Source organism: Hyla sarda, chromosome 9 (assembly GCF_029499605.1).
Source record: "Hyla sarda isolate aHylSar1 chromosome 9, aHylSar1.hap1, whole genome shotgun sequence".
NCBI classification, from domain to species: domain Eukaryota; kingdom Metazoa; phylum Chordata; class Amphibia; order Anura; family Hylidae; genus Hyla; species Hyla sarda.
This window is the reverse complement of record NC_079197.1, coordinates 164164871-164184072: the sequence shown is the minus strand read 5'-3', so window position 1 is coordinate 164184072 and position 19202 is coordinate 164164871. Positions and strand designations below refer to the sequence as shown.

Below are 19202 nucleotides of genomic sequence, written 5' to 3'. Positions count from 1 at the left end.
TGGGAAACAGAGCAATTTAGGGGACAGAGGTTTAGATGAGAGTGATTTGGGGAAGGGGTTTTGGTGACAGGGAGATCTGGAGATGAGGAATCAGTAGAGGGCCTGGGGGATCAAGTGATTTGGATGACAGTGATCTGGGGGACCAAGTGATCTGGAGGACATAGTGTAATGGGGGACTCAGGATTACCCCTGATCTGCTGGCAAAACAGGGGTCGCATTTGTCTGTTTTCCTGTTGTGCTGTGGTGTGTCCCTGAATAGAAAGGAGATGTCAGAAGCCCAGCAATGACCAGATATCATGTAGTAGCTGCATCCGACCTTCTGCCTCAACAAGCAGGAGCCAGCAGTGAGTTGTTGCATTTGGGAACAAGGCCGGAGTCACTGTTTTGGTCGGAGGATCACCGGCTGTCAGTGTGCACCAGTAGTAACATGTCTATCCTATAGCACGTGTGCAACATCCATAGCAACAGCCCCAAGCTGTTCCTGCACCACACCAGTGTGCCCACCCTGCTCAAGACCTACCTGCTCTGGATTATCTACACAGTACAGGCTGCACCACACAGTACAGATAGGGGATACCAATTATTGTAGCAGATACATTACAATAATATTTTAGGATGTTACTCAGGATCAGTACATGATAAGAAATGTCATGTTTTGCCCTTTTGGCCTGTTCTTTTTTCTCTCCTTTTTATGGCCCTCACAAAGCCACACCAACTTGCTAAAATGTTATCCCGTCATATTTGTGGGTTCCTAAGCTCCTGCCCACTGGCTTTACTTCCCTACTGTGGTGTCCCAGCACCAAAAGCTGTCCTGTGGCTTCGGACAGACCTGCAACACCGGCGTTGGGCCCACTGAAAGACTTCTTGCAACATTTATTATGTTTAAACACTTTACCAAAAATGTATATATTTTATAGTCATTTTTTTGTTATTCTTATGTTATGTATGTGTTACTGTGCCTTTAACCCCTTAATGACGCAGGGTTTTTCGGTTTTTGCACTTTCGTTTTTTCCTCCTCACCTTTTAAAAATCATAACCCTTTCAATTTTGCACCTAAAAATCCATATGATGGCTTATTTTTTGCGCCACCAATTCTACTTTGCAGTGACATCAGTTATTTTACCCAAAAATCTACAGCGAAACGGAAAAAAAAAATTATTGTGCGATGAAATTGAAGAAAAAACGCCATTTTGTAACTTTTGGGGGCTTCCGTTTCTATGCAGTACATTTTTCAGTAAAAATGACACTTATCTTTATTCTGTAGGTCCATACGATTAAAATGACACCCTACTTATATCGGTTTGATTTTGTCCTACACGTGGAAAAAATCATAACTACATGCACGGAAATTTATACGTTTAAAATTGTCATCTTCTGACCCCTGTAACTTTTTTATTTTTCTGCGTATGGGGAGGTATGAGGGTTAATTTTTTGCACTGTGATCTGCCGTTTTTAGCGGTATCATTTTTGTATTGATTGGACTTTTTGATCGCTTTTTATTCATTTTTACATGATATAAAAAGCGACCAAAAATATGTTATTTTGGACTTTGGAAATTTTTTGCGCGTACGCCATTGACCGTGCGGTTTAATTAATTATATATTTTTATAGTTCTGACATTTACACACGTGGCGATACCACATATGTTTATATTTATTTTTATTTACATGGTTTTTTTAATGGGAAAAGGGGGGTGATTCAAACTTTTATTAAGGAAAGGGTTAAATCACATTTATTAACTTTTTTTACACTTTTTTTTGCAGTGTTATAGCTTCCATAGGGGGCTATAACACTGCATACCCTGATTGCCAGCACTGTTCATTGCAAAGCCATAGCTTTGCAGTGATCAGTGTTATCGGCGGTCGATTGCTCAAGCCTGCATCTCAGGCTTGGAGCAATCAATCACTGAAGGGACACGCCGGAGGAAGGTAAGAGGACCTCCGCTCGTGTCCCAGCTGATCGGGACACCGCATTTTCACTGGGGCGAGGAGAAACCACCAGGGACCTCCCCAATGACTTGTGGGTGACTGATAAATCTGGAGCATCTGTAGAGTGTCTATTATAAGTTACCACTGTCTAGTCTAAGTTAGCACTATTCTAAACTTAGATCTTTTTTTTTTTGCTTACTTTAGGACAAACCAGTGCGCTAAAATGTTGCTGTATTTGTGGCGCACAGCATCACAATTTAGATTACCCCAATCTGTCCATCCAGGGCCGGACTTTGACCAAAAATAGGCCCGGACATTTTTCAATAAGCAGCCCATTTTATCCATGGGTGTGGCTATGTGGAGGTGGGGCCACAAATGGGAGGGGCCAGATATTAATCATAGTTGGGTAAAATAGGGCACATAACAGGGGAAAAAAAACTATGTATATATATATATATATATATATATATATATACACACACACACACACACATATACACACACGCTATATCACACAATGTATTTTCACCCCTTTCCGCAAATGGACGTACATTCACGTCCATTTGCGGCTCCCGAGGTATGACGCGTGCTCAGCAGGTGAGCGTGCATCATACCCAGTGGGTCCCGGTTGCTATAAGCAACCGGGATCCACAGATAGCTGGACATCGCCAATCAGGCTGATGTCCAGCATTAACCCTTTAGATGCAGTGATCAAACTTGATCGCCTGGTATAAAACGAAAGTAAAAATTGCCTGTTAGCTCAGTGGTGCTGTTTGGGATGGCCGCGGTGAAATCGCGGCATCCCGAACAGCTTGCAGGATGCGAGGAAGATCCCTACCTGCCTCCTCGCTGTCCACTCATCGAATGACTGCTCTGTCCCTGAGATCCAGGCAGGAGCAGTCGAGCGGCGATAACACTGATCAATGCCATGCTATTGCATGGCAGTGAACAATGTAAGAGGTCAGTGTATGCAATGTTATAGCCTCCTATGGGGGCTATAACATTGCGAAAAAAAAGTGTTAAAAAAGGTAGATTTTTTATGTTCACCTTTATATCTCTTTTTCGGGGAATCCATTGGGGGACACAGAGACCGTGGGTATATCTTGCTGCCACTAGGAGGCTGACACTAGGCATACAAAAGAAAGTTGCCCCTTCTGGCAGGATATACCCCGCCTACTGACCCTGAGCTAATCAGTTTAGTCCCAAAGCAGTAGGAGAGGACCGACAGAGAAAGAAACCAGCAGGTGTCCGAGGGAACCAGACAAAAAAGAAACCGAAAACAACCCCTCGGAAAAAAAAATAAAAAACATAGCAACAAACATAATGGGTGGGTGCTGTGTCTCTCAATGGATCCTCCGAGAAAGAGATTTTACAGTAAGCATAAAAAATCTACTTTTCTCGATCGGCTCCATTGGGGGACACAGAGACCGTGGGACTTACCAAAGAAATCCCCGGGGTGGGAAAAATACCCAACTCAGAATCAGGCAGAAGACTGAGCCACTGCTGCCTGCAACACTTTGCGACCCAAACCAGCGTCAGCTTACGCAAACATGTGTCCCTGGTAGAATTTAGTGAAAGTGTGCAAACACGACCAGGTGGCCGCCTTACAGACTTGCAAGGACGAAGCCCTATTGCGGAGCGCCCAAGAAGCTCTAACAGAACGGGTGTAATGCGCAGTCACCCGAAAAGGTGGGAGCTTCCCTTTATGATGGTACGATTCAGAGATGGCAGAACGGATCCACTGCAAAATGGGCGCCTTGGAAGCCGGAAGACCCTTGCGACCACCTTACGGAATGACAAAGAAGGAGTCACCCTGCCGAAAGGAGGAGGTGACGGAAAGATAGATCCAGACAGCTCGAACCTAGTCCAGACTATGTAGGTTCCCTGGATGGAGCAGGACAAAATGAAGGAAGAACGATCTCCTCATTCATGTGAAAGGGGGAAACAACCTTGGGCAAGAAGGAGGGAGGCAGACTAAAAACCAGCTTGTCCTGATGAAGGACCAAGAAGGGAGAGCGACAAGAGAGGGCTGCCAGCTCGGAAACCCTCCTAATGGAGGTAATCGCGATGAGGAAGGTGACCTTCCACAAAAAGATTCAAAGAGGCGTCCTGGAGAGGCTCGAACAGAGCCTCTCTCAAAGCGCTAAGCACAAGGTTGAGATCCCAAGAAGGAGTGGGAGACCTGAAAGATGGTGCCGCATGGGCCATGCCCTGCAGGAAGGTGCGGACGTGAGAATTGGAAGCCAACGGGCACGGAAACAGAATAGAAAGAGCCTACACTTGACCTTTAAGAGAGCTGAGTGCCAAGCGCTGATCCAGACCGGATTGCAAAGAAGGCGTGAAAGGAAAAAACGGCCGGGGAGACATACTGAGCCTCACACCACCAGAAATAAGCTAGCCAAGTGTGGTGGTAAATCCTATCAGAGGAAGGCTTCCAAGCCCGAAGCATGGTGCGAATGACCCCAGAAGAAAACCCCTGAGCTCTCAAAACAGCGGTTTCAACTGTGACGCCATCAAATGCAGCAACAGTAAACTGGGGTTGCAGAGAGGAACCTAGGAGAGCAGATCGGGGCAAACTGGAAGACGCAGTGGTACGTCGGTGATCACTCGAATTATGTCGGAGTATCATGTGCGCCTGGGCCAGTCTGGAGCCACCAGAATGGCGGGAACTCCCTCCGCCTTGAGTTTCCTCGGAACCCTGGGCAGGAGAGGCAGAAAGAGGTAAGAGAGACAGAAGGACGACTACGGGATGACAAGTGCGTCCACCGCCAGAGCTAGAGGGTCTCGCGACTTCACGACAAAGCAAGGCGAGATACGAAGAGATCCACGTCCTGGGTCCCCCAAAGATCGCAGATCCACATATCCTAGCCTCATATCGTGTCCTCACATCCTGTCTACATATCTCAGCCTCATATCCCATCCACATATCCTGTCCACATATGCCAGCCTCATATCTCATCTACATATCCCAGCCTCACATCTCGTCCACATATCCCAGCCTCATATCCCATCTACATATCCCAACCTCATATCTCATCCTCATATCCTGTCCTCATATCCAAACCTCATATCCCAACCTCATATTCCGTCCTCATATCCAAACTTCATATCCAAACTTCATATCCCATCCTTATTTTCCTACCTTATATCCCAACCTCATATCCCATCCTTATATCACAGCCTCATATCTCATATTCCGACCTCCTATCTAGAGATGAGCGACTTACAGTAAATTCGATTCGCCACAAACTTCTCGGCTCGGCAGTTGATGACTTATCCTGCATAAATTAGTTGAACTTTCAGGTGCTCCCGTGGGCTGGAAAAGGTGGATACAGTCCTGGGAGACTCTTTCCTAGGACTGTATCCACCTTTTCCAGCCCACCGGAGCACCTAAAAGCTGAACTAATTTATGCAGGATAAGTCATCAACTGCAGAGCCGAGAAGTTCGTGACGAATCGAATTTACTGTAAGTTCGCTCATCTCTACTCCTATCCCATCCTCACATCCTGTACTCATATCCTGTCCTAATATCCCTTATGGTCCATCAGCAAGATGTTTAAAAGTCCCGGGCAATCTCTGCAGATCAAGAGTAAAATGATCAGGAGATGTACTGAAAGTCCCATAGACTTTACAAAAAAAAAAAAACACCTTCACAAAAGGGGTGCATTAGGGTTGACCTATAAGTAACATGTGTACCTAGTTTCATCAAAATGTCTCCAGTCTTTTGAAAGTTACGCTCGGGTTGTTCTGCATTGTTGTCTCCTAATGATCAGATGTAATTACATACAAAAACATTGTACCAAGTGTTCATTTCCTCAAGAGTTCCCCAAGCAGGGTGCCTCTACCTGTTGCAAAACTAGGGGGATGTAGCTGGAGCATCTCAATCTGTTCTTCATTTCGATCGTCCGCATCTTGTAACTGGTGACTATTACTGTATACGTCATTAACCTCTTCCTTTACCCACAAGTCATTGAACGAAACAAAGTTCTTACAGAGGCAGCAGACTCACCCAAGCACTTTAAAAACCGGATGACGTCAGTGTTAGTGGCCCTTTAAGATTACATAGGCTTTGTTTCGGCATACAGAGGAGCACGTGTTCCAACAACACTCGTTCCTGGTTATTCCCACGTAACCTGCATTTAGGATACCGATGGAGGCGATGAGTAACAATGTGTGTCAGAGGTGGAAAGGTAATTTACCTATAGGAACAGGAAACTGAAGATTACTAACAAATTGTCACATTCCTCAAAACTCTCCCTTGATGCTCATGTGGAAAGATCATTGTTCCAATGTATATATGAATGTGTATATAGCCTAAATAAAGACGAAATCCCCGTCACTTCCATGGTTTATAAAAGTCAGCCGCTCCCTAGCCTGAAATGGCGGATACATGTGACAATATATTACATTTAGATAAATAAATCTGAGGTTTACAGTCCCTTAAAGGGGTACTCCGGCCCTGAGACATCTTATCCTGAGACATCTTATCCCCTATCCAAAGTATAGGAGATAAGATGTCTCGCAATCTTGTATTCGCCACCTATCTGTTTGAGCTGCATGCCGCGGTGCCAGCTCACAAACAACCGGGTGGTGACCACGGGGCCGGAGTATCGTGACGACCACAGGGGCGGGGGGTGACATCACACAGGGGTGGAGTCATAATGTCACGATACTCCGGCCCCGTGGTCGCCACCCGGCTGTTTGTGAGCCGGAACCGCGGCATGCAGCTCAAACAGGTAGGTGGCGAATACAAGATTGTGGGGGTCCCCAGAGGCGGGACCCATGCGGTGAGACATCTTATCCCCTATCCTTTGGATAGGGGATAAGATGTCTCAGGGCAGAGAACCCCTTTAAAGGTGATTTCACTAATAATGGGAAGTCCAATATTAATCCATAATTTTATATAAATATATATATATATATATATATATATATCTCCAGTGGAGCAAAAAAGTATTTAGTCAGCCACCAAATGTGCAAGTTCTCCCACTTAAAAAGATGAGAGAGGCCTGTAATCCCAATCCTCTTCTGGATCGTCCAAATGCTCCCTAGCAAACTTCAGACGGGCCCGGACATGTACTGACTTAAGCAGGGGGACACGTCTGACACTGCATGATTTGAGTCCCTGGTGGCATAGTGTGTTACTGATGGTAGCCTTTGTTACTTTGGTCCCAGCTCTCTGCAAAAGAGATCTTGCATGGAGCCCCAGATCAAGGGAGATTATCAGTGGTCTTGTATTTCTTCCATTTTCTAATAATTGCTCCCACAGTTGATTTCTTCACACCAAGCTGCTTGCCTATTGCAGATTCAGTCTTCTCCGCCTGGTGCAGATCTACAATTTTGTTTCTGGTGTCCTTTGACAGCTTTTTGGTCTTGGCTATAGTGGAGTTTGGAGTGTGACTGTTTGAGGTTGTGGACAGGTGTCTTTTATACTGATAACAAGTTCAAACAGGAGCCATTAATACAGGTAACGGGTGGAGGACAGAGGAGACTCTTAACTCCTTGGGGACGGAGCCCATTATAACCCTAAGGACGGGAGCATTTTTTGCAATTCTGACCACTGTCACTTTAAGCATTAATAACTCTGGAATGCTTTTAATTTTCATTCTGATTCTGAGATTGTTTTTTCGTGACATATTCTACTTTATGTTAGTGGTAAATTTTTGTCGATACTTGCATCATTTCTTGGTGAAAAATAAAAAAATTTGGTGAAAAAATAGAAAATTTTGCATATTTCTAACTTTGAAGCCCTCTGCTTGTAAGGAAAATAGACATGCCAAATAAATTATATAATGATTCACATATATAATATGTCTACTTTATGTTTGCATCATAAAGTTGACATGTTTTTACTTTTGGAAGATATCGGAGGGCTTCAAAGTTCAGAAGCAATTTTCCACAAAATTTTCAAAATCGGATTTTTTCAAGGACCAGTTCAGTTTTGAAGTGTATTTGAAGGGCCTTCATATTAGAAATACCCCATAAATTACCCAATTATAAAAACTGCACCCCTCAAAGTATTCAAAATGACATTCAGAAAGTTTGTTAACCCTTTAGGTGTTTCACAGGAATAGCAGCAAAGTGAAGGAGAAAATTCAAAATCTTCATTTTTTTTAAACACTCGCATGTTCTTGTAGACCCAGTTTTTGAAATTTTACAAGGAGTAATAGGAGAAAAAGCCCCCCAAAATTTGTAACCCAATTTCTCTCGAGTAAGGAAATACCTCATATGTGGATGTAAAGTGTTCGGCGGGTGCAGTAAAGGGCTCAGAAGGGAAGGAGCGACAATGGGATTTTGGAGAGTGAATTTTGCTGAAATGGTTTTTGGGGGCATGTCACATTTAGGAAGCCCCTATGGTGCCAGAACAGCAAAAAAAAACACATGGCATACTATTTTGGAAACTACACCCCTCAAGCCACGTAACAAGTGGTCCGCTGAGCCTTTAAACCCCACAGGTGATTGACAACTTTTCGTTAAATTCGGATGTGTAAATGAAAAAAAAAATTTTTCACTAAAGTGCAGTTTTTTCCCCCAAATTTACCATTTCTACAAAGGGTAATGGGAGAAAAATCCCCCCACAATTTGTAACACAATTTCTCCCAAGTACGGAGATACCCCATATGTGGCCCAAAACTGTTGCCTTGAAATAGGACAGGGCTCTGAAGTGAGAGAGCGCCATGCGCATTTGAGGCCTGAATAAGGAATTTGCAATAGGGGTGGACCCGGTTACAAGGATGGGGCTTGTCTCCACCAAAACCCTACAGCAGTGTTTCCCAAACAGGGTGCCTCCAGCTGTTGCAAGACTCCCAGCCTGTCAGGACAGTCTATGGCTGTCTATGTGGTTTTGCAACAGCTGGAGGCGCCATTTAGGAAACACTGCCGTATGAGACGTTTTTCATTTTTATTGGGGGGGGGGGCGCCCCAAACCTTCAGCTGCAGCAAAACGACAACTCCCAGAATGCACTGACAGACCGTACATGCTGGGAGTTGTAGTTTTACAACAGCTGTAGGCACACTGGTGGGGAACCACTGAGTTAGAAAACAGACTCTAGCTCAGTGATTCCAACCCATGTGCCTCCAGCTGTTGCAAGACTACAACTCCCAGCATGTACGGTCTGTCAGTGCACTCTGGGAGTTGTAGTTTTGCAACAGCTGGAGGCACACGGGTTGGAATCACTGGGTTAGGAAGCAGACTCTAGCTCAGTGTTTCCCAACCAGTGGGCCTACAGCTGTTGCAAAACTACTTTTCCCAGCACGGCCAGACAGTCAGGGATGCTGGGCATGTAGTTCTGAAATATCTGGCCCTTCAGATGTTGCAGAACTACAACTCCCAGCATGTCTGGACAGTCTGGGCATGCTAGGAGCTGTAGTTATGCAACAACTGGGGAAGAACAGTTTGGAGACTGCTAAGTAGTGGTCTCCAAACTGTAACCCTCCAGATGTTGCAAAACTACAACTCCAAGCAGGCCTAGACTGTCCAGGCATACTGGGAGTTGTAGTTCTGCAACATCTGAAGGGCCAGATATTTCAGAACTACACGCCCAGCATCCCTGACTGTCTGGCCATGCTGGGAATTGTAGTTTTGCAACATCTGGAGGGCTACAGTTTGGAGACCACCATATAGTGGTCTCCAAACTGTGCCACTTTAGATATTGCAAAAATACAACTCCCAGCATGGCCAGACAGTCAGTGCATGCTGAAAGTTGTAGTTTTTCAACATCTGGAGGACCACAGTTTAGAGACCACTACACAGTGGTCTCCAAACTGTGACCCTCCAGATGTTGCAAAACTACAACTCCCAGCATGCCCTGACAGCCTTTGGCTGTCTGGGCATGCTAGGAGTTGTAGTTTTGCATCTTTTAGAAGGCCATAATGAAGATCACTTATGGTGATCTTCACTGCAGCCTTCTCCGCCGTACTTTCCGGCCGCCGATCCTCCTGCTGCAGCCGCTGCTCCGGGATGCCGCCTCCGAATGTCCGGGTAAGCCGGACCATGCTCCCTCCTCGCCGCCCGTGTTCCCCCCGCTCTGCACCGACTTCGATCGGTGGGCCGAGCGGGGGGAAATGAACTCTAACCCCTCCGCCCCCCTCCTGCCATTGGTGGTCAGCCTGATCGACCAATGGCAGGGGATAGGAGGAGGTGGCAACATGGCCACCTCGCTCCTATCCTTTAGGCTGGTCGGAGCTGTCTCTGACAGCTCCAATCACGCTTATTTTCCGGGAGATCGGGTCACCAGTGACCCGATTTGCCCGGATCGCGGCAAATCACAGGTCTGAATTGACCTGCGATTTGCTGCGATCGCCGACATGGGGGGATCTCAGGACCCCCCTAGGCATTGCCACGGGATGCCTGCTGATAGATGTCAGCAGTCATCCTGGTCCGATCACCGCCGGGCGAGCAGCAGTGATCGGAAATACGGAGGGCGTATGTATACGCCCTCCGTCCTTAAGTGACGGGACACAAGGGCGTATGCATACGCCCTTCGTCCCCAAGGAGTTAAAGGAGTACTCCAGTGGAAAAAAAAATGTTTTTAATCAACTGGTGCCAGAAAGTTAAACAGATTTGTAAATTACTTCCATAAAAAAAATCTTTACCCTTCCAGTACATTTTAGCAGCTGTATGCTACAGAGGAAATTATTTTCTTTTTTAATTTTTTTAATTTTGTCTTGTCCACAGTGCTCTCTGCTGATACATCTGTCTGTGTCAGGAACTGTCCAGTTCAGCATAGGTTTGCAATGGGGATTTTCTCCTGCTCAGGGATTTTCTCCTGCTCAGTACAGTTCCTGATACGGGCATCAGGTGTCAGCAAAGAGCACTGTGGACAAGACAAAAAAGAAATTCAAAAGTAAAAGAATTTCCTCTGTAGCATACAGCTGCTAAAAAGTACTGGAAGGGTAAAGATTTTTTTTTATAGAATTAATTTACAAATCTGTTTAACTTTCTGGCACCAGTTGATATAAAAAAAAAAAATGTTTTCCACCGGAGTACCCCTTTAAAGAAGAAGTTACAGGTCTGTGAGAGCCAGAAATCTGGCTTGTTTGTAGGTGACCAAATACTTATTTTCCACCATAATTTGCAAATAAATTCTTTAAAAGTCAGACATTATGATTTTATGGATTTTTTTCTATAGTTGAGGTTATAACCTATGATGAAAATTACAGCCTCTCATCTTTATAAGTGGGAGAACTTGCACAATTGGTGGCTGACTAAATACTTTTTTGCCCCACTGTGTATAGTAAGGATTATATATATACATATATATATATATATATATATATATATATATATACACACACACATTATGAGATAAATATCCAACAGTAATTAATTATTCTGCTAATTGCTATTCATTACAGTAATTATACGACAGCTGCTCTTGGCTAGGATTTCTGGATTGATCACTAATATACAAATATAGACAAGTGTTACGCCGAGCGCTCCGGGTTCCCGCTCCTCCCCGGAGCGCTCGCTTCACCTCCTCCGCTGCAGCGCCCCGGTCACGTCCTCTGACCCGGGGCGCTGCGATCCTGCTGCTAGCCGGGATGCGATTCGCGATGCGGGTAGCGCCCGCTCGCGATGCGCACCCCGGCTCTCCTACCTGACTCGCTCCCCGTCTGTTCTGTCCCGGCGCGCGCGGCCCCGCTCCCTAGGGCGCGCGCGCGCCGGGTCTCTGCGATTTAAAGGGCCACTGCGCCGCTGATTGGCGCAGTGGTTCCAATTAGAGTTATCACCTGTGCACTCCCTATATTACCTCACTTCCCTTGCACTCCCTTGCCGGATCTTGTTGCCTTAGTGCCAGTGAAAGCGTTCCTTGTGTGTCCCTTGCCAGTGTTTCCAGACCTTCTGCCGTTGCCCCTGACTACGATCCTTGCTGCCTGCCCCGACCTTCTGCTACGTCCGACCTTGCTTCTGCCTACTCCCTTGTACCGCGCCTATCTTCAGCAGCCAGAGAGGTGAGCCGTTGCTAGTGGATACGACCTGGTCACTACCGCCGCAGCAAGACCATCCCGCTTTGCGGCGGGCTCTGGTGAAAACCAGTAGTGGCTTAGAACCGGTCCACTAGCACGGTCCACGCCAATCCCTCTCTGGCACAGAGGGTCCACTACCTGCCAGCCGGCATCGTGACAGTAGATCCGGCCATGGATCCCGCTGAAGTTCCTCTGCCAGTTGTCGCTGACCTCACCACGGTGGTCGCCCAGCAGTCACAACAGATTGCGCAACAAGGCCAACAGCTGTCTCAACTGACCGTTATGCTACAACAATTGCTACCACAGCTTCAGCAGTCATCTCCTCCGCCAGCTCCTGCACCTCCTCCGCAGCGAGTGGCCGCTCCTGGGATACGCTTATCCTTGCCGGATAAGTTTGATGGGGACTCTAAGTTTTGCCGTGGCTTCCTTTCCCAATGTTCCCTGCATCTGGAGATGATGTCGGACCTGTTTCCCACTGAAAGGTCTAAGGTGGCTTTCGTAGTCAGTCTTCTGTCCGGAAAAGCCCTGTCATGGGCCACACCGCTCTGGGACCGCAATGACCCCGTCACTGCCTCAGTACACTCCTTCTTCTCGGAAATCCGAAGTGTCTTTGAGGAACCTGCCCGAGCCTCTTCTGCTGAGACTGCCCTGTTGAACCTGGTCCAGGGTAATTCTTCCGTTGGCGAGTATGCCGTACAATTCCGTACACTTGCTTCAGAATTGTCCTGGAATAATGAGGCCCTCTGCGCGACCTTCAAAAAAGGCCTATCCAGCAACATTAAAGATGTTCTGGCCGCACGAGAAATTCCTGCTAATCTACATGAACTTATTCACCTAGCCACTCGCATTGACATGCGTTTTTCTGAAAGGCGTCAGGAACTCCGCCAAGATATGGACTCTGTTCGCACGAGGCGTTTCGTCTCCTCGGCTCCTCTCTCCTCTGGTCCCCTGCAATCTGTTCCTGTGCCTCCCGCCGTGGAGGCTATGCAGGTCGACCGGTCTCGCCTGACACCTCAAGAGAGGACACGACGCCGTATGGAGAACCTCTGCCTGTACTGTGCTAGTACCGAACACTTCCTGAGGGATTGTCCTATCCGTCCTCCCCGCCTGGAAAGACGTACGCTGACTCCGCACAAAGGTGAGACAGTCCTTGATGTCTACTCTGCTTCTCCACGTCTTACTGTGCCTGTGCGGATGTCTGCTTCTGCCTTCTCCTTCTCTACAGTGGCCTTCTTGGACTCTGGTTCTGCAGGAAATTTTATTTTGGCCTCTCTCGTCAACAGGTTCAACATCCCTGTGACCAGTCTCGCCAGACCCCTCTACATCAATTGTGTAAATAATGAAAGATTGGACTGTACCATACGTTTCCGCACGGAGCCCCTTCTTATGAGCATCGGATCTCATCATGAGAGGATTGAACTTTTGGTCCTCCCCAATTGCACCTCGGAGATTCTCCTTGGACTTCCCTGGCTTCAACTTCATTCCCCAACCCTGGATTGGTCCACTGGGGAGATCAAGAGTTGGGGGTCCTCTTGTTCCAAGAACTGTCTAAAACCGGTTCCCAGTAACCCTTGCCGTAACTCTGTGGTTCCTCCAGTAACCGGTCTCCCCAAGGCCTATATGGACTTCGCGGATGTTTTCTGCAAAAAACAAGCTGAGACTCTACCTCCTCACAGGCCTTATGATTGCCCTATCGACCTCCTCCCGGGTACTACTCCACCCCGGGGCAGAATTTATCCTCTCTCTGCCCCAGAGACTCTTGCCATGTCCGAATACGTCCAGGAGAATCTAAAAAGGGGCTTTATCCGTAAATCCTCCTCTCCTGCCGGAGCCGGATTTTTCTTTGTCTCCAAAAAAGATGGCTCCCTACGTCCTTGCATTGACTACCGCGGTCTTAATAAAATCACGGTTAAGAACCGCTACCCCTTACCCCTCATCTCTGAACTCTTTGATCGCCTCCAAGGTGCCCACATCTTCACTAAATTGGACTTAAGAGGCGCCTATAACCTCATCCGCATCAGAGAGGGGGACGAGTGGAAAACGGCATTTAACACCAGAGATGGACACTTTGAGTATCTGGTCATGCCCTTTGGACTGTGCAATGCCCCTGCCGTCTTCCAAGACTTTGTCAATGAAATTTTTCGTGATCTATTATACTCCTGTGTTGTGGTATATCTGGACGATATCCTAATTTTTTCTGCCAATCTAGAGGAACACCGCCGGCATGTCCGTATGGTTCTTCAGAGACTTCGTGACAACCAACTCTATGCCAAAATTGAGAAATGTCTGTTTGAATGCCAATCTCTTCCTTTTCTAGGATATTTGGTCTCTGGCCAGGGACTACAGATGGATCCAGACAAACTCTCTGCCGTCTTAAATTGGCCACGCCCCTCCGGACTCCGTGCTATCCAACGCTTTTTGGGGTTCGCCAATTATTACAGGCAATTTATTCCACATTTTTCTACCATTGTGGCTCCTATCGTGGCTTTAACCAAGAAAAATGCTGATCCCAAGTCCTGGCCTCCTCAAGCAGAAGACTCCTTTAAACAACTCAAGTCTGCCTTTTCTTCGGCTCCCGTGCTCTCCAGACCTGACCCTTCCAAACCCTTCCTATTGGAGGTTGATGCCTCCTCAGTAGGAGCTGGAGCTGTTCTTCTACAAAAAAATCCTTCCGGGCATGCTGTCACTTGTGGTTTTTTCTCTAGGACCTTCTCTCCAGCGGAGAGGAACTACTCCATCGGGGATCGAGAACTTCTAGCCATTAAATTAGCACTTGAGGAATGGAGGCATCTGCTGGAGGGATCAAGATTTCCTGTTATTATCTACACCGACCACAAGAACCTCTCCTACCTCCAGTCGGCCCAACGGCTGAATCCTCGCCAGGCCCGGTGGTCTCTGTTCTTTGCCCGATTTAATTTTGAGATTCACTTTCGTCCTGCCGATAAGAACATTAGAGCCGATGCTCTCTCTCGTTCCTCGGATGCCTCAGAAGTTGATCTCCCTCCGCAACACATCATTCCACCTGACTGCCTGATCTCCACTTCTCCTGCCTCCATCAGACAGACCCCTCCAGGAAAGACCTTTGTTTCTCCACGCCAACGCCTCGGAATCCTCAAATGGGGTCACTCCTCCCATCTCGCAGGTCATGCGGGCATCAAGAAATCTGTGCAACTCATCTCCCGCTTCTATTGGTGGCCAACTCTGGAGACGGATGTTGGGGACTTTGTGCGAGCCTGCACTATCTGTGCCCGGGATAAGACTCCTCGCCAGAAGCCCGCTGGTTTTCTTCATCCTCTGCCTGTCCCCGAACAGCCTTGGTCTCTGATTGGTATGGATTTTATTACTGATTTACCCCCTTCCCGTGGCAACACCGTTATTTGGGTGGTCGTTGATCGATTCTCCAAAATGGCACATTTCATTCCTCTTCCTGGTCTTCCTTCTGCGCCTCAGTTGGCTAAACAATTTTTTGTACACATTTTTCGTCTTCACGGGTTGCCTACGCAGATTGTCTCGGATAGAGGGGTCCAATTCGTGTCTAAATTCTGGAGAGCTCTCTGTAAACAACTCAAGATTAAATTAAATTTTTCCTCTGCATATCATCCCCAGTCCAATGGACAAGTAGAAAGAATTAACCAGATCCTGGGTGATTATTTGCGACATTTTGTTTCCTCCCGCCAGGATGACTGGGCAGATCTCCTTCCATGGGCCGAATTCTCGTATAACTTCAGGGTCTCTGAATCTTCCTCCAAATCCCCATTTTTCGTGGTGTACGGCCGTCACCCTCTTCCCCCCCTCCCTACCCCCTTGCCCTCTGGTCTGCCCGCTGTGGATGAAATTTCTCGTGACCTTTCCATTATATGGAGAGAGACCCAAAATTCTCTCTTACAGGCTTCTTCACGCATGAAGAGGTTCGCGGATAAGAAAAGAAGAGCTCCCCCCGTTTTTTCCCCTGGAGACAAGGTATGGCTCTCCGCTAAATATGTCCGCTTCCGTGTCCCTAGCTACAAGTTGGGACCACGCTATCTTGGTCCTTTCAAAATTCTGTGTCAAATTAATCCTGTCTCTTATAAACTTCTTCTTCCTCCTTCTCTTCGTATCCCTAATGCCTTTCACGTCTCTCTTCTCAAACCACTCATCCTCAACCGTTTTTCTCCCAAATCTGTTCCTCCCACTCCTGTTTCCGGCTCCTCGGACGTCTTCTCGGTCAAGGAGATTTTGGCTGCCAAAAAGGTCAGAGGAAAAAATTTTTTTTTAGTAGACTGGGAGGGTTGTGGTCCTGAAGAGAGATCCTGGGAACCTGAGGACAACATCCTTGACAAAAGTCTGCTCCTCAGGTTCTCAGGCTCCAAGAAGAGGGGGAGACCCAAGGGGGGGGGTACTGTTACGCCGAGCGCTCCGGGTTCCCGCTCCTCCCCGGAGCGCTCGCTTCACCTCCTCCGCTGCAGCGCCCCGGTCACGTCCTCTGACCCGGGGCGCTGCGATCCTGCTGCTAGCCGGGATGCGATTCGCGATGCGGGTAGCGCCCGCTCGCGATGCGCACCCCGGCTCTCCTACCTGACTCGCTCCCCGTCTGTTCTGTCCCGGCGCGCGCGGCCCCGCTCCCTAGGGCGCGCGCGCGCCGGGTCTCTGCGATTTAAAGGGCCACTGCGCCGCTGATTGGCGCAGTGGTTCCAATTAGAGTTATCACCTGTGCACTCCCTATATTACCTCACTTCCCTTGCACTCCCTTGCCGGATCTTGTTGCCTTAGTGCCAGTGAAAGCGTTCCTTGTGTGTCCCTTGCCAGTGTTTCCAGACCTTCTGCCGTTGCCCCTGACTACGATCCTTGCTGCCTGCCCCGACCTTCTGCTACGTCCGACCTTGCTTCTGCCTACTCCCTTGTACCGCGCCTATCTTCAGCAGCCAGAGAGGTGAGCCGTTGCTAGTGGATACGACCTGGTCACTACCGCCGCAGCAAGACCATCCCGCTTTGCGGCGGGCTCTGGTGAAAACCAGTAGTGGCTTAGAACCGGTCCACTAGCACGGTCCACGCCAATCCCTCTCTGGCACAGAGGGTCCACTACCTGCCAGCCGGCATCGTGACAACAAGCACAGAGCAACTAAGCTCATGTGTTTGTTTATTGAGCGCATTGAGTAAACATCCACCGTGCAGGGAGAAAAAGTTAAGTAAGCCTCTGTGCTATTGACTTTTCCAAGATCTAAATCAGTTATCTCAAACTGTGGCCCTCTAGATGTTGCAAAAAACTTAAACTCTCAGCAAGCCCGGACAGCCGTTGATACCTGCAGATTGTACTTTATTATATATATTATCTGCTCAGCTCCTCCTGCTCTATAACATGATACCTGCAGATTGTACTGTATTGTATATATCATCTGCTCAGCTCCTCCTGCTCTATAACATGTTACCTGCAGATTGTACTGTATTGTATATATCATCTGCTCAGCTCCTTCTGCTCTATAACATGATACCTGCAGATTGTACTGTATTGTATATATCATCTGCTCAGCTCCTCCTGCTCTATAACATGTTACCTGCAGATTGTACTGTATTGTATATATCATCTGCTCAGCTCCTTCTGCTCTATAACATGATACCTGCATGATTGTACTGTATTGTATATATCATCTGCTCAGCTCCTCCTGCTCTATAACATGTTACCTGCAGATTGTACTGTATTGTATATATCATCTGCTCAGCTCCTTCTGCTCTATAGCATGGTACCTTCAGATTGTGCTGTATTGTATATATCATCTGCTTGGCTCCTCCTGCTCTATAACATGTTACCTGCAGATTGTACTGTATTGTATATATCATCTACTCAGCTCCTCCTGCTCTATAACATGATACTTGCAGATTGTACGAGGGGGCACTCCCTCCGTCTGGAGAAGAAAAAGTTTAGTCTCAAGGGGCGACACGCCTTCTTTACCATGAGAACTGTGAACTTATGGAACAGTCTACCTCAGGAACTGGTCACAGCAGGAACAATTAACAGCTTTAAAACAGGATTAGATACATTCCTGGAACAAAATAAGATTAATGCTTATGAAGAAATATAAAATCCCATCCCTTCCCCAATATCGCGCCACACCCCTACCCCTTAATTCCCTGGTTGAACTTGATGGACATATGTCTTTTTTCGACCGTACTAACTATGTAAACTAACTATGTATATACCATCTGCTCAGCTCTTCCTGCTCTATAACATGATACTTGCAGATTGTCCTGTATTGTATACACCATCTGCTCAGCTCCTTCTGCTCTATAACATGATACATGCAGATTTTACTATATTGTATATATCATCTGCTCACCTCCACCTGCTCAATAACATGATGTTTGCAGATTGTACTGTATTGTATATATTATCTGCTCAGCTCACCTGCTCTATAACATGATACCTGCAGATTGTACTGTATTGTATATATCATCTGCTCAGCTCCTCCTGCTCTATAACATGATACCTGCAGATTGTACTGTATTGTATATATAATCTGCTCAGCTCCTTCTGCTCTATAACATGATACCTGCAGATTGTACTCTATTCTATATATCATCTACTCAGCTCCTCCTGCTCTATAACATGATACCTGCAGATTGTACTGTATTGTATATACCATCTGCTCAGCTCCACCTGCTCAATAACATGATGTTTGCAGATTGTACTGCATTGTATATATCATCTGCTCAGCTCCTTCTGCTCTATAGCATGGTACCTTCAGATTGTGCTGTATTGTATATATCATCTGCTCGGCTCCTCCTGCTCTATAACATGTTACCTGCAGATTGTACTGTATTGTATATATCATCTACTCAGCTCCTCCTGCTCTATAACATGATACTTGCAGATTGTACTGTATTGTATATACCATCTGCTCAGCTCTTCCTGCTCTATAACATGATACTTGTATATTGTCCTGTATTGTATACACCATCTGCTCAGCTCCTTCTGCTCTATAACATGATACATGCAGATTTTACTGTATTGTATATATCATCTGCTCACCTCCACCTGCTCAATAACATGATGTTTGCAGATTGTACTGTATTGTATATATCATCTGCTCAGCTCCTCCTGCTCTATAACATGTTACCTGCAGATTGTACTGTATTGTATATATCATCTGCTCAGCTCCTCCTGCTCTATAACATGTTACCTGCAGATTGTACTGTATTGTATATATCATCTGCTCAGCTCATCCTGCTCTATAACATGATACCTGCAGACTGGACTGTGCTACAGTAGTTAGGGTATGTTTACACTGAGGAATTGGAGAGGAATTTACTTGAGTAATTCCGCTCACTTAT

At 46.8% G+C, this 19202-nt stretch overlaps 1 protein-coding gene across 1 annotated transcript in view; it reads left to right on the top strand.

Moving 5' to 3' along the window:
* Window positions 1–4542: 4542 nt before the first annotated feature.
* The window catches only part of LOC130291982 (daxx-like protein), a 55131-nt gene continuing 40471 nt past the window's right edge, over window positions 4543–19202 (top strand). Inside the window, exon 1 of the mRNA XM_056541413.1 lies at window positions 4543–4649. Within this exon, the coding sequence (XP_056397388.1) occupies window positions 4543–4649 (107 nt within the window). The remainder of the gene's footprint in view (window positions 4650–19202) is intronic.